The sequence below is a fragment of the Salmo salar genome, chromosome ssa10 (assembly GCF_905237065.1).
Source record: "Salmo salar chromosome ssa10, Ssal_v3.1, whole genome shotgun sequence".
In the NCBI taxonomy this organism is placed as follows: Eukaryota; Metazoa; Chordata; class Actinopteri; order Salmoniformes; family Salmonidae; genus Salmo; species Salmo salar.
The window spans coordinates 32,968,202-32,993,764 of record NC_059451.1 but is presented as its reverse complement, the minus strand read 5'-3'; the positions used below and the strand labels follow the sequence as shown (position 1 = coordinate 32,993,764).

The 25,563-nt window shown below is 43.4% G+C and overlaps 1 protein-coding gene across 5 annotated transcripts in view; it reads left to right on the top strand.

Annotated features, from left to right (window-relative positions):
• Positions 1 to 25,563, top strand: part of LOC106560268 (E3 ubiquitin-protein ligase LNX) — a 93,363-nt gene that overhangs the window by 44,393 nt on the left and 23,407 nt on the right. For all 5 annotated transcript variants that reach the window (XM_014122978.2, XM_014122977.2, XM_014122981.2 and 2 more), the window contains one exon: positions 3,898 to 4,053. In XM_014122978.2, the coding sequence (XP_013978453.2) occupies positions 3,898 to 4,053 (156 nt within the window). The remainder of the gene's footprint in view (positions 1 to 3,897; positions 4,054 to 25,563) is intronic.

The following is a 25,563-nucleotide window of genomic DNA, read 5'->3' as shown; positions in this document are numbered from 1 at the left end:
TGTCTAACCTTCCAACCCTACTACAGTAGTGCTCAGATACATACAACCTGTCTAACCTTCCAACCCTACTACAGTAGTGATCAGATACATACAACCTGTCTAACCTTCCAACCCTACTACAGTAGTGATCAGATACATACAACCTGTCTAACCTTCCGACCCTACTACAGTAGTGATCAGATACATACAACCTGTCTAACCTTCCGACCCTACTACAGTTGTGATCAGATACATACAACCTGTCTAACCTTCCAACCCTACTACAGTAGTGATCAGATACATACAACCTGTCTAACCTTCCAACCCTACTACAGTAGTGATCAGATACATACAACCTGTCTAACCTTCCAACCCTACTACAGTAGTGATCAGATACATACAACCTGTCTAACCTTCCAACCCTACTACAGTATTGATCAGATACATACAACCTGTCTAACCTTGCTGCATTGACACCACCTTCATTAACTTTTAGCCATGTGTACTGCCTAACTTTTGCATTCCTGACTCTCCACACATCAGAAAGCTCAAACTCAGTTAATAGACCAGACAGGCAAGTGGCTGACCGCAGATGAGATTCTTCAGCAGTGTGGTCAACAGTAAAATCTACTGTACAATTCCAGTCCCCCTCAAAAACCAAACACCCCTCTTGGTCACACTGTCTTAAGGTTTCCTTTATTTGATCAAATACAGCAATACGCTCTGTACCCTCATTAAGAGCAGAAACATAAAATAAAATCATAACATCCACCTTGACCAATAAAACCCGTCCCTTGACAATCTCTGTTGTAGATACCACAGTCACCCCTAAGCCTGAGGAAAACAAAATTGCCACCCCAGCGCTGAAATTAGTACCATGACTGAGTATACGCTGCCCCTCCCACCACATACCCCAGTCAACCTTATTTTCCTCATCACTATGTGTCTCCTGTAGAAAAACTACATTAAGTCTTTTCTGTTTTATTACTTCTAATACCCAAGCCCTCTTATTCCTGTCCCTTATCCCAATAATATTAAGAGAACCTACCCTTAGTACCTCCATATAGAAAAGAGAAAGGAAAAGCAGAAGAAACCACAGAGAAACCAAAGAGAAAAAAGAAGACACCCTATGAGGGATGATCATCATCATTATTTTAATTTTCTCTTAACCTGACCACGTTTCCCACTACCTTTTGCTGCTGTAACAGCAGTAACAAATTTCCTCAAGCGAAAACGCTTCTTCTCACTCAACTGGTCTAACCCCACCGTCTTCTGTAACATCACAGCTGACCTCACAAACTTATCAACATCAAAAAAATCTGCCAATTTGACAGATTTCCCAAAAGTCTGATCCAGGAACTCATTTACCTCCTCTAGACTGTAAATTGAGTCGTCACCAGCTACTCTCTTATCAATAGAGATATCCTTCTCCTGATCCTCCTCAACTGAGGCCACAGACCCCTGACTCTTCTGTCACATCCCTCTCAACACTCCCCACTTGCACCCCATCACTCATACCAGGCATCTCCTCCACTACCTGGGAGACTAGCCCCACCTGAACCCCCTCCTGTACATCATTACTCATAGTGGGCATCTCCTCCACTACCTGGGAGATTAGCTCCACATGAACCCCCTCCTGTACCCCAGCACTCGTACTGGGCAACTCCTTACCAGTCTGAGGAAATGGCTCTTCAGATCCATCCTTACCTTCTACAACAATATTTTTCTGCTGCATAACATTTCCCTCTAACACAAGTTGCAACTCCGTGTCCTCAACATGGATAACTTGTTCCTCAGCAGCAGGTGCTTGTGGCTGCTCTACCGTTGTCGGCCCACCTCTCCCTACATCAGTGGGCCCAGGCGTTACGAGGACCACCTCTCCCTACATCAGTGGGCCCAGGCGTTACGAGGACCACCTCTCCCTACATCAGTGGGCCCAGGCGTTACGAGGACCACCTCTCCCTACATCAGTGGGCCCAGGCGTTACGAGGCCCACCTCTCCCTACATCAGTGGGCCCAGGCGTTACGAGGCCCACCTCTCCCTACATCAGTGGGCCCAGGCGTTACGAGGCCCACCTCTCCCTACATCAGTGGGCCCAGGCGTTACGAGGACCACCTCTCCCTACATCAGTTGGCCCAGGCGTTACGAGGACCACCTCTCCCTACATCAGTGGGCCCAGGCGTTACGAGGACCACCTGCGCCCCTCCCTCTGCCTTCTCCCTTTTCGGGCAAGCATGTCGCTTATGGCCAACATCACCACACTCAAAACACCATTGACTACCCGTACTAGCATAAGCCATATACAGTCTGTCATCATACTTGACTTTAAACGATAACTTCAAAGTCTGCTCTGGTGAATCCAAAAACATAAACACCTGTCGCCGAAACGACATAACCTGTTTCAAAGCCGGGTGTTTGCAACCCAACAGGACAATCTTAATTGAACTTGCGAACTTCCCAAATCACAATAACTCGCACTCCAATAGCTCATTGGGAATAAACGGCGGTACATTGGAAATCGTTACCCGGCGTAACTTGAATAAACATTCCTTTAAGAAGTACGCCGTGCTCAACCATACGATCAACAAGGCGCTCTTCTTTAAGAAAAACCACCACCGCTTTATTCACCCGTGATGCATAAGCAACATTCTCATATCCTACCTTCTCTCCTACGACGACCAGAAACTCCTCCACAGTGACAGTAGCTTCAGTAACACACCTAAAGCCGTGCCGAAGTGACAGGGACTGCGTCCCCATGTGGGTCGCCATCCCCGCCAAAACCAGGGTCATTTCGACACAAAAAACAATATACTTAATTCTACCACAACAACTAAATAAAAACAATGATAACCTTAATCATGCATAGGAAGGGGGAAAAAAATATATCACCAAGAAAGGGAAACATAAAAGAAAAACCAAGATATCTAACTCTACACACCACTCACACAATTCCCAGCATGCACCAAACACTCCCAGCATGCAGAGAGAGAGAGAAAGAGACAGACAGACAGACAGACAGACAGAGACAGAGAGAGAGAGAGAGAGAGAGAGAGAGAGAGAGAGAGAGAGAGAGAGAGAGAGAATGTAAAGAGAGGAAGTGAGAGTGGGTGGAATGAGAATTTAACACAGCCCAGTTCCATTAATATTGAATGACGTGATAGGCCCTCACCCTCCACTCATCCCACCTGTGAACCCTGGAGCCACTCACACCTGTTGTACTCACTCACATCCCCTTCTCAATGTGAACGCACTGCCGGTGGGGACACCAAATAACGCTGCAACAGCACTTTTGGCCCGGGCCGCCGAGCAGAGCACCCACCGCCATGCAGAGCCACTGCTGCTGAACAAGCTGTCATCTGCAGAAGAGCTGGGTGCTTTTAAAGAATAATGTGGCTGTCAGGAGGCCTATGCAACTCTCCAGGCCCGCAGAGCGAGGGGCGTTGCAGAGGCTCACTGCCCCGCTTTCAGGGGAGCCAGGCTGGGGCTCACACTCCACTGCAGCCTGCTCCACTCTGGTAGAGCCACACTCCCTGTCAGAATCTCAGTAGACTATAGTAGGGTCAGACTGGTGTATTTATACTGCACCAAGTTTTATCTGTTGATTACATGAAACATGACTGCTGCAGTTTACGAAGCTCATCACCCCTGCAGAGTTTATAGGCCCCCTACATCCTGTTTCTCAGCTTTGACATAATGACAAACAAATTAGTGTTTGGGGAATTCATGAATGATTTTGATTGGATTCTCTAAAACAGATGTGTTCAAGCTGTTGTTATGGATTTTTTAGAGGCAGAGGGAACGAGAGATCTCAGGCATCTGATTGGCTGTGGTGAGGCAGGCTCAGAGACTTGTCCAGGCATGTTCAGTCAGAACAGAGTTGCTCTATAAAGTGTGCCCCTGTCTCTCTGTCCCCTCAGTCCGAAACTATGACCGCACCTCGGTCAGGAGCCGCTCCTTCAGGCGGTTGAACCGTGCATTCAGTGTCCTGCGGAGGACCAAGAGCGGCACATCCGTGTCCAATGAGACCGCAGAGGAACGAGACAATGCGAGGAACGCCAGTGTGCCCCAGGAAGGTACGAGTGTGTTTGTTTGAGTGAATGATTGTGTGGTTCTTTTTCTGAACCATATGAAACTTGTGTATGCTGTGTTTTATCATTGGGGGTTGTGTTTAGTTCAGTATGATGTCAGTGGGGGTTGTGTTTAGTTCAGAATCACGTCAGTGGGGGTTGTGTTTAGTTCAGTATGAAGTCATTGGGGGTTGTGTTTAGTTCAGAATCACGTCAGTGGGGGTTGTGTTTAGTTCAGTATGATGTCAGTGGGGGTTGTGTTTAGTTCACTATGACGTCAGTGGGGGTTGTGTTTAGTTCAGTATGATGTCAGTGAGGGTTGTGTTTAGTTCACTGTTATGTCAGTGGGGGTTGTGTTTAGTTCACTATTGACATCAGTGGGGGTTGTATTTAGTTCAGTATGATGTCAGTGGGGTTGTGTTTAGTTCAGTACGAAGTCAGTGGAGTTGTGTTTAGTTCAGTATGATGTCAGTGGGGGTTGTGTTTAGTTCAGTATGATGTCACTGGGGGTTGTGTTTAGTTCAGTATGAAGTGAGTGGGGTTGGGTTTAGTATAGTATAATGTCAGTGGGGGTTGTGTTTAGTTCAGCATGATGTCAGTGGTGTTGGGTTTAGTTTAATATAATGTCATTGGGGGTTGTGTTTAGTCCAGTACGAAATCAGTGGGGGTTGTGTTTAGTTCAGTATGATGTCAGTGGGGGTTGTGTTTAGTTCAGTATGATGTCAGTGGGGATTGTGTTCAGTTCTGTATGATGTCAGTGGGGGTTGTGCTCAGTTCAGTATGATGTCAGTGGGGGTTGTGCTTAGTTTAGTATAATGTCCGTGGGGGTTGTGTTTAGTTCAGTATGATGTCGGTTGGGGTTGTGTTTAGTTTAGTATGACGTCCGTGGGGGTTGTGTTTAGTTCAGTATGATGTCAGTGGGGGTTGTGCTTAGTTTAGTATAATGTCCGTGGGGGTTGTGTTTAGTTCAGTATGATGTCGGTTGGGGTTGTGTTTAGTTTAGTATGACGTCCGTGGGGGTTGTGTTTAGTTCAGTATGATGTCAGTGGGGGTTGTGCTCAGTTCAGTATGACGTCATTGGGGGTTGTGCTCAGTTCAGTAAGACGTCAGTAGGGTTGTGTTTAGTTCAGTATGATGTCAGTGGGGGGTTTGATTAATTCAGCATGACGTCAGTGGGGGTTGTGCTCAGTTCAGTATGACGTCCTTGGGGGTTGGGTTTAGTTCACTATGACGTCAGTGGGGTTGGGTTAAGTTCAGTATGACGTCAGTGGGGTTGGGCTCAGTTCAGTATGACGTCCTTGGGGGTTGGGTTTAGTTCACTATGACGTCAGTGGGGTTGGGTTAAGTTCAGTATGACGTCAGTGGGGTTGGGTTAAGTTCAGTATGACGTCAGTGGGGGTTGTGGTCAGTATGATGTCAATTGGGGTTGTGTTAAGTTCTGTATGATGTCAATGAGGGTTGTGTTTAGTTCGCTATGACGTCAGAGGTGGTTGTGTTTAGTTCACAATGACGTCAGTGGGGGTTGTGTTTAGTTCAGTATGATGTCAATGGGGGTTGTGATTAGTTCAGTATGACGTCAGTGGGGGTTGTGTTTAGTTCAGTATGATTTCAGTTGGGTTGTGTTTAGTTCACTATTATGTCAGTGGGGGTTGTGTTTAGTTCACTATGACATCAGTGGGGTTTGTTTTTAGTTCACTATGACATCAGTGGGGGTTGTGTTTAGTTAAGTATGACATCAGTGGGGGTTGTGTTAATTTCAGTATGAAGTCAGTACGGGGTTGTGTTTAGTTCAGTGTGACGTCAGTGGGGGTTGTGTTTAGTTCAGTATGATGTCAGTGGGGGTTGTGTTTAGTTCAACATAACATCAGTGGAGGTACTGTTTAGTTCAGTATGATGTCAGTGGGGGTTGTGTTTAGTTCAGTATGATGTCAGTGGCAGATGTGTTTAGTTCAGTATGATGTCAGTGGGGGTTGTGTTTAGTTCACTATGACATTAGTGGGGATTTTGATTAGTTCAGGATGACATCAGTGGGGTTGTGTTTAGTTCAAGATGAAGTCAGAAGGGGTTGGGTTTAGTTTAGTATAATGTCAGTGGGGGATGTGTTTAGTTCAGTACGAAGTCAGTGGAGTTGTCTTTTGTTCAGTATGACGTCAGTGGGGGTTGTGTTTAGTTCAGTATGATGTCAGTGGGGGATGTGTTTAGTTCGGTATGAAGTCAGTGGGGTTGTGTTAAGATCAGTATGATGTCAGTGGGGTTGTGTTTAGTTCAGTATGATGTCAGTGGGGGTTATGTTTCGTTCAGTATGATGTCGTTGGGGGTTGTGTTTAGTTCAGTATGATGTCAGTGGGGGTTGTGTTTAGTTCAGTATTAAGTCAGTGGGGTTGTGTTTAGTTCACTACGAAGTCAGTGTAGTTGTGTTTAGTTCAGTATGATGTCAGTGGGGGTTGTGTTTCTTTCAGTATGATGTCATTGGGGGTTGTGTTTAGTTCAGTATGATGTCAGTGGGTGTTGTGTTTAGTTCAGTATGATGTCAGCGGGTGTTGTGTTCAGTATGATGTCATTGGGGGTTGTGTTTAGTTCCGTATGATTTCAGTGGGGGTTGTGTTTAGTTCAGTATGATGTCAGTGGGGGTTGTGTTTAGTTCAGTATGATGCCAGTGGGGGTTGTGTTTAGTTCAGTATGATTTAAGGGGGGTTGTGTTTAGTTCAGTATGATTTAAGGGGGGTTGTGTTTAGTTCAGTATGATGTCAGTACGGGGTTGTCTTTAGTTTAGTATTATGTCAGTGGTTTTTGTGTTTAGTTTAGTATGATGTCAGTGGGGGTTGTGTTTAGTTCAGTATGATGTCAGTGGGGGTTGTGTTTAGTTCAGTGTGACGTCAGTGGGGGTTGTGTTTAGTTCAGTATGATGTCAGCGGCGGTTGTGTTTAGTTCAGTATGACGTCAGTGGGGGTTGTGTTTAGTTCAGTATGACGTCAGTGGGGGTTGTGTTTAGTTTAGTATAATGACAGTGGGGATTGTATTTAGTTCAGTACGAAGTCAGTGGAATTGTGTTTAGTTCACTATGACGTCAGTGGGGGTTGTGTTTAGTTCACTATGACGTCAGTGAGGGTTGTGTTTAGTTCACTATGACGTCAGTGAGGGTTGTGTTTAGTTTAGGATGATGTCAGTGGGGGTTGTGTTCAGTTCAGATTGATTTCAGTGGGGGTTGTGTTTAGTTCAGTATGACGTCAGTGGGGGTTGGGTTCAGTTCAGTATGATGACAGTGGGGGTTGTGTTTAGTTCAGTATGACATCAGTGGGGGTTGTGTTTAGTTCAGTGTGATGTCAGTGGGGGTTGTTTTTAGTTCACTATGATGTCAGTGGGGGTTGTGTTTAGTTCAGTATGACATCAGTGGGGGTTGTGTTTAGTTCAGTATGATGTCAGTACAGGGTTGTGTTTAGTTTTGTTTGATGTCAGTGAGGGTTCTGTTTAGTTGAACATAACATCAGTGGAGGTACTGTTTAGTTTAGTATGATGTCAGTGGGTGTTGTGTTTTGTTCAGTATGACGTCATTGGGGTTTGTGTTTAGTTCAGGATGAAGTCAGAAGGGGTTGGGTATAGTTTAGTATAATGTCAGTGGGGGTTGTGTTTAGTTCAGTATGAAGTCAGTGAGGGTTGTGTTAAGTTCACCATTATGTCAGTGGGGGTTGTTTTTAGTTCACTATGACGTCAGTGGGGGTTGTGTTTACTTCAGTATGACATCAGTGGGGGTTGTGTTTAGTTCACTATTATGACAGTGGGGTTTGTGTTTATTTCAGTATGATATCAGTGGGGGTTGTGTTTAGTTCACTATGACGTCAGTGGGGGTTGTGTTTAGTTCACTATGACGTCAGTGGGGGTTGTGTTTAGTTAACTATGACGTCAGTGGGGGTTGTGTTTACTTCAGTATGACATCAGTGGGGGTTGTGTTTAGTTCAGAATGATGTCAGTGGGGTTTGTGTTTAGTTCAGAATGATGTCAGTAGAGGGTTGTGTTTAGTTTTGTTTGATGTCAGTGGGGGTTGTGTTTAGTTGAACATAACATCAGTGGAGGTACTGTTTAGTTCAGCATGATGTCAGCGGGGGTTGTGTTTAGTTCAGCATGATGTCAGCGAGGGTTGTGTTTAGTTCAGTATGACGTCAATGGGGGTTGTGTTTAGTTCAGTATGAAGTCATTGGGGGTTGTGTTAAGTTCAGTATGATGTCAGTGGGGGTTGTGTTTAGTTCAGAATCACGTCAGTGGGGGTTGTGTTTAGTTCAGAATGATGTCAGTGGGGTTTGTGTTTAGTTCAGTATGATGTCAGTGGGGGTTGTTTTAGTCAGAATATTCATTTGTGTTTAGTTCAGTATGATGTCAGTGGGGGTTGTGTTTAGTTCACTGTTATGTCAGTGGGGTTTGTGTTTAGTTCACTATTGACGTCAGTGGGGGTTGTGTTTAGTTCAGTATGACGTCAGTGGGGGTTGTTTTTTGTTCAGTATGACGTCAGTGGGGGTTGTTTTTTGTTCAGTATGATGTCAGTGGGGGTTGTTTTTTGTTCAGTATGATGTCAGTGGGGGTTGTGTTTAGTTCAGTATGATGTCAGTGGGGGTTGTGTTTAGTTCAGTATGATGTCAGTGGGGGTTGTTTTTTGTTCAGTATAATGTCAGTGGGGGTTGTGTTTAGTTTAATATAATGTCATTGGGGGTTGTGTTTAGTTCAGTACGAAATCAATGGAGTTGTGTTTAGTTCAGTATGACATCAGTGGGGGTTGTGTTTAGTTCAGTATGATGTCAGTGGGGGTTGTGTTTAGTTCAGTATGAAGTCAGTGGGGGTTGTGCTCAGTTCAGTATGATGTCAGTGGGGGTTGTGCTTAGTTTAGTATAATGTCCGTGGGGGTTGTGTTTAGTTCAGTATGATGTCGGTTGGGGTTGTGTTTAGTTCAGCATGATGTCAGTGGGGGTTGTTCTCAGTTCAGTATGACGTCATTGGGGGTTGTGCTCAGTTCAGTAAGACGTCAGTGGGGTTGTGTTTAGTTCAGTATGACGTCATTGGGGTTTGTGTTTAGTTCAGTATGATGTCAGTGGGGGTTGTGATTAGTTCAGTATGAAGTCAGTGGCGTTGTGTTTAGTTCAGGATGAAGTCAGAAGGGGTTGGGTATAGTTTAGTATAATGTCAGTGGGGGTTGTGTTTAGTTCAGTATGAAGTCAGTGAGGGTTGTGTTTAGTTCAGTATGAAGTCAGTGGGGTTTGTGTTTAGTTCAGTATGATATCAGTGGGGGTTGTCTTTAGTTCACCATTATGTCAGTGGGGGTTGTTTTTAGTTCACTATGACGTCAGTGGGGGTTGTGTTTACTTCAGTATGACATCAGTGGGGGTTGTGTTTAGTTCACTATTATGACAGTGGGGTTTGTGTTTATTTCAGTATGATATCAGTGGGGGTTGTGTTTAGTTCACTATGACGTCAGTGGGGGTTGTGTTTAGTTCACTATGACGTCAGTGGGGGTTGTGTTTAGTTCACTATTATGACAGTGGGGTTTGTGTTTATTTCAGTATGATATCAGTGGGGGTTGTGTTTAGTTCACCATTATGTTAGTGGGGGTTGTTTTTAGTTCACTATGACATCAGTGGGGGTTGTGTTTATTTCAGCATGATGTCAGTTGTGTTGGGATTATTTTAGTATAATGTCAGTGGGGGTTGTGTTTAGTTCAGTATGACGTCAGTGGGGGTTGTGTAAAGTTCAGTATGATGTCAATTGGAGTTGTGTTTAGTTCAGTACGATGTCAATGAGGGTTGTGTTTAGTTCAGTACGAAGTCAGTGGGGGTTGTGTTTAGTTCAGTATGACATCAGTGGGGGTTGTGTTTAGTTCAGTATGACGTCAGTTGGGGTTGTGTTTAGTTCAGTATGACGTCAGTGGGGGTTGTCCTAAATTCAGTATGACGTCAGTGGGGGTTGTGATTAGTTCAGTATGACGTCAGTGGGGGTTGTGTTCAGTTCACTATGAAGTCAGTGGGGGTTGTGTTCAATTCAGTATGATGTCAGTGGGGGTTGTGATTAGTTCAGTACAACGTCAGTGGGGGTTGTGTTTAGTTCAGTACGACATCAGTGGGGGTTGTGTTTAGTTCAGTATGATTTCAGTGGGGGTTGTGTTTAGTTCAGTATGATGTCAGTGGGGGTTGTGTTTAGTTCAGTACGACATCAGTGGGGGTTGTGTTTAGTTCAGTATGATTTCAGTGGGGGTTGTGTTTAGTTCAGTATGATGTCAGTGGGGGTTGTGTTTATTGTTCAGTATGATGTCAGTGGGGGTTGTGTTTAGTTTAGTATAATGTCAGTGGGGTAGGGTTTAGTTCGGTATGATGTCAGTGGGGGTTGTGTTTAGTTCAGTATGACGTCTGTGGGGGTTGTGTTTAGTTCAGTATGAAGTCAGTGGGGTTGGGTTTAGTTTAGTATAATGTCATTGGGGGTTGTGTTTAGTTCAGTACGAAGTCAGTGGGGCTTGTGTTTCGTTCAGTATGATGTCAGTGGGGGTTGTGTTCAGTTCAGTATGATGTCAGTGGGGGTTGTGTTAAGTTCTGTATGATTTCAGTGGGGGTTTGTTTAGTTCTGTATGACGTCGGTTGGGGTTGTGTTTGTTCTGTATGACGTCATTGGGGGTTGTGCTTAGTTCAGTATGATGTCAGTGGAGTTGTGTTTAGTTTAGTATAATGTCCGTGGGGGTTGTGTTTAGTTTAATATAATGTCATTGGGGGTTTTGTTTAGTTCAGTACGAAATCAATGGGGTTGTGTTTAGTTCAGTATGACATCAGTGGGGGTTGTGTTTAGTTCAGTATGATGTCAGTGGGGGTTGTGTTTAGTTCAGTATGAAGTCAGTGGGGATTGTGTTTAGGTCAGTATGACGTCAGTGGAGGTTGTGTTTAGTTCTGTATGACGTCAGTGGGGGTTGTGCTCAGTTCAGTATGATGTCAGTGGGGGTTGTGCTTAGTTTAGTATAATGTCCGTGGGGGTTGTGTTTAGTTCACTATGACGTCAGTGGGGGTTGTGTTTACTTCAGTATGACATCAGTGGGGGTTGTGTTTAGTTCAGAATGATGTCAGTGGGGTTTGTGTTTGGTTCAGAATGATGTCAGTAGAGGGTTGTGTTTAGTTTTGTTTGATGTCAGTGGGGGTTGTGTTTAGTTGAACATAACATCAGTGGAGGTACTGTTTAGTTCAGCATGATGTCAGCGGGGGTTGTGTTTAGTTCAGCATGATGTCAGCGAGGGTTGTGTTTAGTTCAGTATGACGTCAATGGGGGTTGTGTTTAGTTCAGTATGAAGTCATTGGGGGTTGTGTTTAGTTCAGAATCACGTCAGTGGGGGTTGTGTTTAGTTCAGAATGATGTCAGTGGGGTTTGTGTTTAGTTCAGTATGATGTCAGTGGGGGTTGTGTTTAGTTCAGAATGATGTCAGTGGGGTTTGTGTTTAGTTCAGTATGATGTCAGTGGGGGTTGTGTTTAGTTCACTGTTATGTCAGTGGGGTTTGTGTTTAGTTCACTATTGACGTCAGTGGGGGTTGTGTTTAGTTCAGTATGACGTCAGTGGGGGTTGTTTTTTGTTCAGTATGACGTCAGTGGGGGTTGTTTTTTGTTCAGTATGATGTCAGTGGGGGTTGTTTTTTGTTCAGTATGATGTCAGTGGGGGTTGTGTTTAGTTCAGTATGATGTCAGTGGGGGTTGTGTTTAGTTCAGTATGATGTCAGTGGGGGTTGTTTTTTGTTCAGTATAATGTCAGTGGGGGTTGTGTTTAGTTTAATATAATGTCATTGGGGGTTGTGTTTAGTTCAGTACGAAATCAATGGAGTTGTGTTTAGTTCAGTATGACATCAGTGGGGGTTGTGTTTAGTTTAATATAATGTCATTGGGGGTTGTGTTTAGTTCAGTACGAAATCAATGGAGTTGTGTTTAGTTCAGTATGACATCAGTGGGGGTTGTGTTTAGTTCAGTATGATGTCAGTGGGGGTTGTGTTTAGTTCAGTATGAAGTCAGTGGGGATTGTGTTTAGGTCAGTATGACGTCAGTGGAGGTTGTGTTTAGTTCTGTATGACGTCAGTGGGGGTTGTGCTCAGTTCAGTATGATGTCAGTGGGGGTTGTGCTTAGTTTAGTATAATGTCCGTGGGGGTTGTGTTTAGTTCAGTATGATGTCGGTTGGGGTTGTGTTTAGTTTAGTATGACGTCCGTGGGGTTTGTGTTTAGTTCAGCATGATGTCAGTGGGGGTTGTTCTCAGTTCAGTATGACGTCATTGGGGGTTGTGCTCAGTTCAGTAAGACGTCAGTGGGGTTGTGTTTAGTTCAGTATGACGTCATTGGTGTTTGTGTTTAGTTCAGTATGAAGTCAGTGGCGTTGTGTTTAGTTCAGGATGAAGTCAGAAGGGGTTGGGTATAGTTTATTATGAAGTCAGTGAGGGTTGTGTTTAGTTCAGTATGAAGTCAGTGGGGTTGGGTTTAGTTTAGTATAATGTCATTGGGGGTTGTGTTTAGTTCAGTACGAAGTCAGTGGGGCTTGTGTTTCGTTCAGTATGATGTCAGTGGGGGTTGTGTTCAATTCAGTATGATGTCAGTGGGGGTTGTGTTAAGTTCTGTATGAAGTCAGTGAGGGTTGTGTTTTGTTCAGTCTGATGACAGTGGGGGTTGTGTTTAGTTCAGTATGATTTCAGTGGGGGTTGTGTTAAGTTCTGTATGAAGTCAGTGAGGGTTGTGTTTTGTTCAGTCTGATGACAGTGGGGGTTGTGTTTAGTTCAGTATGATTTCAGTGGGGGTTTGTTTAGTTCTGTATGACGTCGGTTGGGGTTGTTTTTTGTTCAGCATGATGTCAGTGGGGGTTGTTCTCAGTTCAGTATGACGTCATTGGGGGTTGTGTTTAGTTCAGGATGAAGTCAGAAGGGGTTGGGTATAGTTTAGTATAATGTCAGTGGGGGTTGTGTTTAGTTCAGTATGAAGTCAGTGAGGGTTGTGTTAAGTTCAGTATGAAGTCAGTGAGGGTTGTGTTTAGTTCACCATTATGTCAGTGGGGGTTGTTTTTAGTTCACTATGACGTCAGTGGGGGTTGTGTTTACTTCAGTATGACATCAGTGGCGGTTGTGTTTAGTTCACTATTATGACAGTGGGGTTTGTGTTTATTTCAGTATGATATCAGTGGGGGTTGTGTTTAGTTCACTATGACGTCAGTGGGGGTTGTGTTTAGTTCACTATGACGTCAGTGGGGGTTGTGTTTAGTTAACTATGACGTCAGTGGGGGTTGTGTTTACTTCAGTATGACATCAGTGGGGGTTGTGTTTAGTTCAGAATGATGTCAGTGGGGTTTGTGTTTAGTTCAGAATGATGTCAGTAGAGGGTTGTGTTTAGTTTTGTTTGATGTCAGTGGGGGTTGTGTTTAGTTGAACATAACATCAGTGGAGGTACTGTTTAGTTCAGCATGATGTCAGCGGGGGTTGTGTTTAGTTCAGCATGATGTCAGCGAGGGTTGTGTTTAGTTCAGTATGACGTCAATGGGGGTTGTGTTTAGTTCAGTATGAAGTCATTGGGGGTTGTGTTAAGTTCAGTATGATGTCAGTGGGGGTTGTGTTTAGTTCAGAATCACGTCAGTGGGGGTTGTGTTTAGTTCAGAATCACGTCAGTGGGGGTTGTGTTTAGTTCAGAATGATGTCAGTGGGGTTTGTGTTTAGTTCAGTATGATGTCAGTGGGGGTTGTGTTTAGTTCAGAATGATGTCAGTGGGGTTTGTGTTTAGTTCAGTATGATGTCAGTGGGGGTTGTGTTTAGTTCACTGTTATGTCAGTGGGGTTTGTGTTTAGTTCACTATTGACGTCAGTGGGGGTTGTGTTTAGTTCAGTATGACGTCAGTGGGGGTTGTTTTTTGTTCAGTATGACGTCAGTGGGGGGTTGTTTTTTGTTCAGTATGATGTCAGTGGGGGTTGTTTTTTGTTCAGTATGATGTCAGTGGGGGTTGTGTTTAGTTCAGTATGATGTCAGTGGGGGTTGTGTTTAGTTCAGTATGATGTCAGTGGGGGTTGTTTTTTGTTCAGTATAATGTCAGTGGGGGTTGTGTTTAGTTTAATATAATGTCATTGGGGGTTGTGTTTAGTTTAATATAATGTCATTGGGGGTTGTGTTTAGTTCAGTATGACATCAGTGGGGGTTGTGTTTAGTTCAGTATGATGTCGGTTGGGGTTGTGTTTAGTTCAGCATGATGTCAGTGGGGGTTGTTCTCAGTTCAGTATGACGTCATTGGGGGTTGTGCTCAGTTCAGTAAGACGTCAGTGGGGTTGTGTTTAGTTCAGTATGACGTCATTGGGGTTTGTGTTTAGTTCAGTATGATGTCAGTGGGGGTTGTGATTAGTTCAGTATGAAGTCAGTGGCGTTGTGTTTAGTTCAGGATGAAGTCAGAAGGGGTTGGGTATAGTTTAGTATAATGTCAGTGGGGGTTGTGTTTAGTTCAGTATGAAGTCAGTGAGGGTTGTGTTTAGTTCAGTATGAAGTCAGTGGGGTTTGTGTTTAGTTCAGTATGATATCAGTGGGGGTTGTCTTTAGTTCACCATTATGTCAGTGGGGGTTGTTTTTAGTTCACTATGACGTCAGTGGGGGTTGTGTTTACTTCAGTATGACATCAGTGGGGGTTGTGTTTAGTTCACTATTATGACAGTGGGGTTTGTGTTTATTTCAGTATGATATCAGTGGGGGTTGTGTTTAGTTCACTATGACGTCAGTGGGGGTTGTGTTTAGTTCACTATGACGTCAGTGGGGGTTGTGTTTAGTTCACTATTATGACAGTGGGGTTTGTGTTTATTTCAGTATGATATCAGTGGGGGTTGTGTTTAGTTCAGTATGATTTCAGTGGGGGTTGTGTTTAGTTCAGTATGATGTCAGTGGAGGTTGTGTTTAGTTCAGTACGACATCAGTGGGGGTTGTGTTTAGTTCAGTATGATTTCAGTGGGGGTTGTGTTTAGTTCAGTATGATGTCAGTGGGGGTTGTGTTTATTGTTCAGTATGATGTCAGTGGGGGTTGTGTTTAGTTTAGTATAATGTCAGTGGGGTAGGGTTTAGTTCGGTATGATGTCAGTGGGGGTTGTGTTTAGTTCAGTATGACGTCTGTGGGGGTTGTGTTTAGTTCAGTATGAAGTCAGTGGGGTTGGGTTTAGTTTAGTATAATGTCATTGGGGGTTGTGTTTAGTTCAGTACGAAGTCAGTGGGGCTTGTGTTTCGTTCAGTATGATGTCAGTGGGGGTTGTGTTCAATTCAGTATGATGTCAGTGGGGGTTGTGTTAAGTTCTGTATGAAGTCAGTGAGGGTTGTGTTTTGTTCAGTCTGATGACAGTGGGGGTTGTGTTTAGTTCAGTATGATTTCAGTGGGGGTTTGTTTAGTTCTGTATGACGTCGGTTGGGGTTGTTTTTTGTTCAGTATGATGTCATTGGGGGTTGTGTTTAGTTCAGTATGAAGTGAGTGGAGTTGGGTTTAGTATAGTATAATGTCAGTGGGGGTTGGGTTTAGTTTAATATAATGTCATTGGGGGTTTTGTTTAGTTCAGTACGAAATCAATGGAGTTGTGTTTAGTTCAGTATGACATCAGTGGGGGTTGTGTTTAGTTCAGTATGATGTCAGTGGGGGTTGTGTTTAGTTCAGTATGAAGTCAGTGGGGATTGTGTTTAGGTCAGTATGACGTCAGTGGAGGTTGTGTTTAGTTCTGTATGACGTCAGTGGGGGTTGTGCTCAGTTCAGTATGATGTCAGTGGGGGTTGTGCTTAGTTTAGTATAATGTCCGTGGGGGTTGTGTTTAGTTCACTATGACGTCAGTGGGGGTTGTGTTTACTTCAGTATGACATCAGTGGGGGTTGTGTTTAGTTCAGAATGATGTCAGTGGGGTTTGTGTTTGGTTCAGAATGATGTCAGTAGAGGGTTGTGTTTAGTTTTGTTTGATGTCAGTGGGGGTTGTGTTTAGTTGAACATAACATCAGTGGAGGTACTGTTTAGTTCAGCATGATGTCAGCGGGGGTTGTGTTTAGTTCAGCATGATGTCAGCGAGGGTTGTGTTTAGTTCAGTATGACGTCAATGGGGGTTGTGTTTAGTTCAGTATGAAGTCATTGGGGGTTGTGTTTAGTTCAGAATCACGTCAGTGGGGGTTGTGTTTAGTTCAGAATGATGTCAGTGGGGTTTGTGTTTAGTTCAGTATGATGTCAGTGGGGGTTGTGTTTAGTTCAGAATGATGTCAGTGGGGTTTGTGTTTAGTTCAGTATGATGTCAGTGGGGGTTGTGTTTAGTTCACTGTTATGTCAGTGGGGTTTGTGTTTAGTTCACTATTGACGTCAGTGGGGGTTGTGTTTAGTTCAGTATGACGTCAGTGGGGGTTGTTTTTTGTTCAGTATGACGTCAGTGGGGGTTGTTTTTGTTCAGTATGATGTCAGTGGGGGTTTGTTTTTGTTCAGTATGATGTCAGTGGGGGTTGTGTTTAGTTCAGTATGATGTCAGTGGGGGTTGTGTTTAGTTCAGTATGATGTCAGTGGGGGTTGTTTTTTGTTCAGTATAATGTCAGTGGGGGTTGTGTTTAGTTTAATATAATGTCATTGGGGGTTGTGTTTAGTTCAGTACGAAATCAATGGAGTTGTGTTTAGTTCAGTATGACATCAGTGGGGGTTGTGTTTAGTTCAGTATGATGTCAGTGGGGGTTGTGTTTAGTTCAGTATGAAGTCAGTGGGGATTGTGTTTAGGTCAGTATGACGTCAGTGGAGGTTGTGTTTAGTTCTGTATGACGTCAGTGGGGGTTGTGCTCAGTTCAGTATGATGTCAGTGGGGGTTGTGCTTAGTTTAGTATAATGTCCGTGGGGGTTGTGTTTAGTTCAGTATGATGTCGGTTGGGGTTGTGTTTAGTTTAGTATGACGTCCGTGGGGTTTGTGTTTAGTTCAGCATGATGTCAGTGGGGGTTGTTCTCAGTTCAGTATGACGTCATTGGGGGTTGTGCTCAGTTCAGTAAGACGTCAGTGGGGTTGTGTTTAGTTCAGTATGACGTCATTGGGGTTTGTGTTTAGTTCAGTATGAAGTCAGTGGCGTTGTGTTTAGTTCAGGATGAAGTCAGAAGGGGTTGGGTATAGTTTATTATGAAGTCAGTGAGGGTTGTGTTTAGTTCAGTATGAAGTCAGTGGGGTTGGGTTTAGTTTAGTATAATGTCATTGGGGGTTGTGTTTAGTTCAGTACGAAGTCAGTGGGGCTTGTGTTTCGTTCAGTATGATGTCAGTGGGGGTTGTGTTCAATTCAGTATGATGTCAGTGGGGGTTGTGTTAAGTTCTGTATGAAGTCAGTGAGGGTTGTGTTTTGTTCAGTCTGATGACAGTGGGGGTTGTGTTTAGTTCAGTATGATTTCAGTGGGGGTTGTGTTAAGTTCTGTATGAAGTCAGTGAGGGTTGTGTTTTGTTCAGTATGATGTCAGTGGGGGTTGTGTTTAGTTCAGTATGAAGTGAGTGGAGTTGGGTTTAGTATAGTATAATGTCAGTGGGGGTTGGGTTTAGTTTAATATAATGTCATTGGGGGTTTTGTTTAGTTCAGTACGAAATCAATGGAGTTGTGTTTAGTTCAGTATGACATCAGTGGGGGTTGTGTTTAGTTCAGTATGATGTCAGTGGGGGTTGTGTTTAGTTCAGTATGAAGTCAGTGGGGATTGTGTTTAGGTCAGTATGACGTCAGTGGAGGTTGTGTTTAGTTCTGTATGACGTCAGTGGGGGTTGTGCTCAGTTCAGTATGATGTCAGTGGGGGTTGTGCTTAGTTTAGTATAATGTCCGTGGGGGTTGTGTTTAGTTCAGTATGATGTCGGTTGGGGTTGTGTTTAGTTTAGTATGACGTCCGTGGGGGTTGTGTTTAGTTCAGCATGATGTCAGTGGGGGTTGTTCTCAGTTCAGTATGACGTCATTGGGGGTTGTGTTTAGTTCAGGATGAAGTCAGAAGGGGTTGGGTATAGTTTAGTATAATGTCAGTGGGGGTTGTGTTTAGTTCAGTATGAAGTCAGTGAGGGTTGTGTTAAGTTCAGTATGAAGTCAGTGAGGGTTGTGTTTAGTTCACCATTATGTCAGTGGGGGTTGTTTTTAGTTCACTATGACGTCAGTGGGGGTTGTGTTTACTTCAGTATGACATCAGTGGCGGTTGTGTTTAGTTCACTATTATGACAGTGGGGTTTGTGTTTATTTCAGTATGATATCAGTGGGGGTTGTGTTTAGTTCACTATGACGTCAGTGGGGGTTGTGTTTAGTTCACTATGACGTCAGTGGGGGTTGTGTTTAGTTAACTATGACGTCAGTGGGGGTTGTGTTTACTTCAGTATGACATCAGTGGGGGTTGTGTTTAGTTCAGAATGATGTCAGTGGGGTTTGTGTTTAGTTCAGAATGATGTCAGTAGAGGGTTGTGTTTAGTTTTGTATGATGTCAGTGGGGGTTGTGTTTAGTTGAACATAACATCTGTGGAGGTACTGTTTAGTTCAGCATGATGTCAGCGGGGGTTGTGTTTAGTTCAGCATGATGTCAGCGAGGGTTGTGTTTAGTTCAGTATGACGTCAATGGGGGTTGTGTTTAGTTCAGTATGAAGTCATTGGGGGTTGTGTTAAGTTCAGTATGATGTCAGTGGGGGTTGTGTTTAGTTCAGAATCACGTCAGTGGGGGTTGTGTTTAGTTCAGAATCACGTCAGTGGGGGTTGTGTTTAGTTCAGAATGATGTCAGTGGGGTTTGTGTTTAGTTCAGTATGATGTCAGTGGGGGTTGTGTTTAGTTCAGAATGATGTCAGTGGGGTTTGTGTTTAGTTCAGTATGATGTCAGTGGGGGTTGTGTTTAGTTCACTGTTATGTCAGTGGGGTTTGTGTTTAGTTCACTATTGACGTCAGTGGGGGTTGTGTTTAGTTCAGTATGACGTCAGTGGGGGTTGTTTTTTGTTCAGTATGACGTCAGTGGGGGGTTGTTTTTTGTTCAGTATGATGTCAGTGGGGGTTGTTTTTTGTTCAGTATGATGTCAGTGGGGGTTGTGTTTAGTTCAGTATGATGTCAGTGGGGGTTGTGTTTAGTTCAGTATGATGTCAGTGGGGGTTGTTTTTTGTTCAGTATAATGTCAGTGGGGGTTGTGTTTAGTTTAATATAATGTCATTGGGGGTTGTGTTTAGTTCAGTACGAAATCAATGGAGTTGTGTTTAGTTCAGTATGACATCAGTGGGGGTTGTGTTTAGTTCAGTATGATGTCGGTTGGGGTTGTGTTTAGTTCAGCATGATGTCAGTGGGGGTTGTTCTCAGTTCAGTATGACGTCATTGGGGGTTGTGCTCAGTTCAGTAAGACGTCAGTGGGGTTGTGTTTAGTTCAGTATGACGTCATTGGGGTTTGTGTTTAGTTCAGTATGATGTCAGTGGGGGTTGTGATTAGTTCAGTATGAAGTCAGTGGCGTTGTGTTTAGTTCAGGATGAAGTCAGAAGGGGTTGGGTATAGTTTAGTATAATGTCAGTGGGGGTTGTGTTTAGTTCAGTATGAAGTCAGTGAGGGTTGTGTTTAGTTCAGTATGAAGTCAGTGGGGTTTGTGTTTAGTTCAGTATGATATCAGTGGGGGTTGTCTTTAGTTCACCATTATGTCAGTGGGGGTTGTTTTTAGTTCACTATGACGTCAGTGGGGGTTGTGTTTACTTCAGTATGACATCAGTGGGGGTTGTGTTTAGTTCAGAATGATGTCAGTGGGGTTTGTGTTTAGTTCAGAATGATGTCAGTAGAGGGTTGTGTTTAGTTTTGTTTGATGTCAGTGGGGGTTGTGTTTAGTTGAACATAACATCAGTGGAGGTACTGTTTAGTTCAGCATGATGTCAGCGGGGGTTGTGTTTAGTTCAGCATGATGTCAGCGAGGGTTGTGTTTAGTTCAGTATGACGTCAATGGGGGTTGTGTTTAGTTCAGTATGAAGTCATTGGGGGTTGTGTTAAGTTCAGTATGATGTCAGTGGGGGTTGTGTTTAGTTCAGAATCACGTCAGTGGGGGTTGTGTTTAGTTCAGAATCACGTCAGTGGGGGTTGTGTTTAGTTCAGAATGATGTCAGTGGGGTTTGTGTTTAGTTCAGTATGATGTCAGTGGGGGTTGTGTTTAGTTCAGAATGATGTCAGTGGGGTTTGTGTTTAGTTCAGTATGATGTCAGTGGGGGTTGTGTTTAGTTCACTGTTATGTCAGTGGGGTTTGTGTTTAGTTCACTATTGACGTCAGTGGGGGTTGTGTTTAGTTCAGTATGACGTCAGTGGGGGTTGTTTTTGTTCAGTATGACGTCAGTGGGGGGTTGTTTTTTGTTCAGTATGATGTCAGTGGGGGTTGTTTTTTGTTCAGTATGATGTCAGTGGGGGTTGTGTTTAGTTCAGTATGATGTCAGTGGGGGTTGTGTTTAGTTCAGTATGATGTCAGTGGGGGTTGTTTTTGTTCAGTATAATGTCAGTGGGGGTTGTGTTTAGTTTAATATAATGTCATTGGGGGTTGTGTTTAGTTCAGTACGAAATCAATGGAGTTGTGTTTAGTTCAGTATGACATCAGTGGGGGTTGTGTTTAGTTCAGTATGATGTCGGTTGGGGTTGTGTTTAGTTCAGCATGATGTCAGTGGGGGTTGTTCTCAGTTCAGTATGACGTCATTGGGGGTTGTGCTCAGTTCAGTAAGACGTCAGTGGGGTTGTGTTTAGTTCAGTATGACGTCATTGGGGTTTGTGTTTAGTTCAGTATGATGTCAGTGGGGGTTGTGATTAGTTCAGTATGAAGTCAGTGGCGTTGTGTTTAGTTCAGGATGAAGTCAGAAGGGGTTGGGTATAGTTTAGTATAATGTCAGTGGGGGTTGTGTTTAGTTCAGTATGAAGTCAGTGAGGGTTGTGTTTAGTTCAGTATGAAGTCAGTGGGGTTTGTGTTTAGTTCAGTATGATATCAGTGGGGGTTGTCTTTAGTTCACCATTATGTCAGTGGGGGGTTGTTTTTAGTTCACTATGACGTCAGTGGGGGTTGTGTTTACTTCAGTATGACATCAGTGGGGGTTGTGTTTAGTTCACTATTATGATAGTGGGGTTTGTGTTTATTTCAGTATGATATCAGTGGGGGTTGTGTTTAGTTCACCATTATGTTAGTGGGGGTTGTTTTTAGTTCACTATGACATCAGTGGGGGTTGTGTTTATTTCAGCATGATGTCAGTTGTGTTGGGATTATTTTAGTATAATGTCAGTGGGGGTTGTGTTTAGTTCAGTATGACGTCAGTGGGGGTTGTGTAAAGTTCAGTATGATGTCAATTGGAGTTGTGTTTAGTTCAGTACGATGTCAATGAGGGTTGTGTTTAGTTCAGTACGAAGTCAGTGGGGGTTGTGTTTAGTTCAGTATGACATCAGTGGGGGTTGTGTTTAGTTCAGTATGACGTCAGTGGGGGTTGTCCTAAATTCAGTATGACGTCAGTGGGGGTTGTGATTAGTTCAGTATGACGTCAGTGGGGGTTGTGTTCAGTTCAGTATGAAGTCAGTGGGGGTTGTGTTCAATTCAGTATGATGTCAGTGGGGGTTGTGTTAAGTTCTGTATGAAGTCAGTGAGGGTTGTGTTTTGTTCAGTCTGATGACAGTGGGGGTTGTGTTTAGTTCAGTATGATTTCAGTGGGGGTTTGTTTAGTTCTGTATGACGTCGGTTGGGGTTGTTTTTTGTTCAGTATGATGTCATTGGGGGTTGTGTTTAGTTCAGTATGAAGTGAGTGGAGTTGGGTTTAGTATAGTATAATGTCAGTGGGGGTTGGGTTTAGTTTAATATAATGTCATTGGGGGTTTTGTTTAGTTCAGTACGAAATCAATGGAGTTGTGTTTAGTTCAGTATGACATCAGTGGGGGTTGTGTTTAGTTCAGTATGATGTCAGTGGGGGTTGTGTTTAGTTCAGTATGAAGTCAGTGGGGATTGTGTTTAGGTCAGTATGACGTCAGTGGAGGTTGTGTTTAGTTCTGTATGACGTCAGTGGGGGTTGTGCTCAGTTCAGTATGATGTCAGTGGGGGTTGTGCTTAGTTTAGTATAATGTCCGTGGGGGGTTGTGTTTAGTTCACTATGACGTCAGTGGGGGTTGTGTTTACTTCAGTATGACATCAGTGGGGGTTGTGTTTAGTTCAGAATGATGTCAGTGGGGTTTGTGTTTGGTTCAGAATGATGTCAGTAGAGGGTTGTGTTTAGTTTTGTTTGATGTCAGTGGGGGTTGTGTTTAGTTGAACATAACATCAGTGGAGGTACTGTTTAGTTCAGCATGATGTCAGCGGGGGTTGTGTTTAGTTCAGCATGATGTCAGCGAGGGTTGTGTTTAGTTCAGTATGACGTCAATGGGGGTTGTGTTTAGTTCAGTATGAAGTCATTGGGGGTTGTGTTTAGTTCAGAATCACGTCAGTGGGGGTTGTGTTTAGTTCAGAATGATGTCAGTGGGGTTTGTGTTTAGTTCAGTATGATGTCAGTGGGGGTTGTGTTTAGTTCAGAATGATGTCAGTGGGGTTTGTGTTTAGTTCAGTATGATGTCAGTGGGGGTTGTGTTTAGTTCACTGTTATGTCAGTGGGGTTTGTGTTTAGTTCACTATTGACGTCAGTGGGGGTTGTGTTTAGTTCAGTATGACGTCAGTGGGGGTTGTTTTTTGTTCAGTATGACGTCAGTGGGGGTTGTTTTTTGTTCAGTATGATGTCAGTGGGGGTTGTTTTTTGTTCAGTATGATGTCAGTGGGGGTTGTGTTTAGTTCAGTATGATGTCAGTGGGGGTTGTGTTTAGTTCAGTATGATGTCAGTGGTTGTTTTTTGTTCAGTATAATGTCAGTGGGGGTTGTGTTTAGTTTAATATAATGTCATTGGGGGTTGTGTTTAGTTCAGTACGAAATCAATGGAGTTGTGTTTAGTTCAGTATGACATCAGTGGGGGTTGTGTTTAGTTCAGTATGATGTCAGTGGGGGTTGTGTTTAGTTCAGTATGAAGTCAGTGGGGATTGTGTTTAGGTCAGTATGACGTCAGTGGAGGTTGTGTTTAGTTCTGTATGACGTCAGTGGGGGTTGTGCTCAGTTCAGTATGATGTCAGTGGGGGTTGTGCTTAGTTTAGTATAATGTCCGTGGGGGTTGTGTTTAGTTCAGTATGATGTCGGTTGGGGTTGTGTTTAGTTTAGTATGACGTCCGTGGGGGTTGTGTTTAGTTCAGCATGATGTCAGTGGGGGTTGTTCTCAGATCAGTATGACGTCATTGGGGGTTGTGCTCAGTTCAGTAAGACGTCAGTGGGGTTGTGTTTAGTTCAGTATGACGTCATTGGGGTTTGTGTTTAGTTCAGTATGAAGTCAGTGGCGTTGTGTTTAGTTCAGGATGAAGTCAGAAGGGGTTGGGTATAGTTTATTATGAAGTCAGTGAGGGTTGTGTTTAGTTCAGTATGAAGTCAGTGGGGTTGGGTTTAGTTTAGTATAATGTCATTGGGGGTTGTGTTTAGTTCAGTACGAAGTCAGTGGGGCTTGTGTTTCGTTCAGTATGATGTCAGTGGGGGTTGTGTTCAATTCAGTATGATGTCAGTGGGGGTTGTGTTAAGTTCTGTATGAAGTCAGTGAGGGTTGTGTTTTGTTCAGTCTGATGACAGTGGGGGTTGTGTTTAGTTCAGTATGATTTCAGTGGGGGTTTGTTTAGTTCTGTATGACGTCGGTTGGGGTTGTTTTTTGTTCAGTATGATGTCATTGGGGGTTGTGTTTAGTTCAGTATGAAGTGAGTGGAGTTGGGTTTAGTATAGTATAATGTCAGTGGGGGTTGGGTTTAGTTTAATATAATGTCATTGGGGGTTTTGTTTAGTTCAGTACGAAATCAATGGAGTTGTGTTTAGTTCAGTATGACATCAGTGGGGGTTGTGTTTAGTTCAGTATGATGTCAGTGGGGGTTGTGTTTAGTTCAGTATGAAGTCAGTGGGGATTGTGTTTAGGTCAGTATGACGTCAGTGGAGGTTGTGTTTAGTTCTGTATGACGTCAGTGGGGGTTGTGCTCAGTTCAGTATGATGTCAGTGGGGGTTGTGCTTAGTTTAGTATAATGTCCGTGGGGGTTGTGTTTAGTTCAGTATGATGTCGGTTGGGGTTGTGTTTAGTTTAGTATGACGTCCGTGGGGGTTGTGTTTAGTTCAGCATGATGTCAGTGGGGGTTGTTCTCAGTTCAGTATGACGTCATTGGGGGTTGTGCTCAGTTCAGTAAGACGTCAGTGGGGTTGTGTTTAGTTCAGTATGACGTCATTGGGGTTTGTGTTTAGTTCAGTATGATGTCAGTGGGGGTTGTGATTAGTTCAGTATGAAGTCAGTGGCGTTGTGTTTAGTTCAGGATGAAGTCAGAAGGGGTTGGGTATAGTTTAGTATGAAGTCAGTGAGGGTTGTGTTTAGTTCAGTATGAAGTCAGTGGGGTTTGTGTTTAGTTCAGTATGATATCAGTGAGGGTTGTCTTTAGTTCACCATTATGTCAGTGGGGGTTGTTTTTAGTTCACTATGACGTCAGTGGGGGTTGTGTTTAGTTTAGTATGAAGTCAGTGAGGGTTGTGTTTAGTTCAGTATGAAGTCAGTGGGGTTTGTGTTTATTTCAGTATGATATCAGTGGGGGTTGTGTTTAGTTCACTATGACGTCAGTGGGGGTTGTGTTTAGTTCACTATGACGTCAGTGGGGGTTGTGTTTAGTTCACTCATAATGACTTTGGAACGGAGAAACTGCAGCGCGATTAGAACTAGGGACTGAGGCTATGGAACAAGAGAGATGGGGGAGAGTGGGCCAGAGAGAAAGAAAGAGAGAATGAGCAGGGAGGGAGAGGTTGAGAGATACAGTGCCTTCAGAAAGTATTCATACCGCTTGACTTATTCACATTTTGTTGTGTTACAACCTGAATTCAAAATGTATTAAATATTTGTTTTTATCTCACCCATCTACCCACAATATCCCATAATGACAACATGAAAACATGTTTTTAGGAATGTTTGTCAATGTATTGAAAATTAAATACAGAAATATCTAACTTACATATGTATTCGCACCACTGAGTCAATAGTTTGTGGGAGCACCTTTGGCAGCAATTAAAGCTGTGAGTTTTTCTGGGTATGTCTCTAAGAGCTTTTCACACCTGGATTGTGCAACATTTGCCCATTATTCTTTTCAAAATTCTTCAAGCTCTGTCAACTTGGTTGTTTCTCATTGCTAGACAACCAGTTTCAGGTCTTGCCATAGATTTTCTCCAGCAACTGAGTTAGAAAGGACACCTGTATCTTTGTAGCGACTGGGTGTATTGATACACATTCCAAATTGTAATTAATAACTTCACCATGTTCAAAGGGATATTCAATGCCTGCTATTTTTACCTACCTACCAATAGGTGCCCTTCTTCTCAAGGCATTGGAAAACCTCCTTGGTCTTTGTGGTTTAATCTGTGTTTGAAATTAACTGCTGAACTAGGGGACCTCACAGATCATTTTATGTGTAGGGTACAGAGATGAGGCAGTCATTCAAAAATCATGTTAAACACT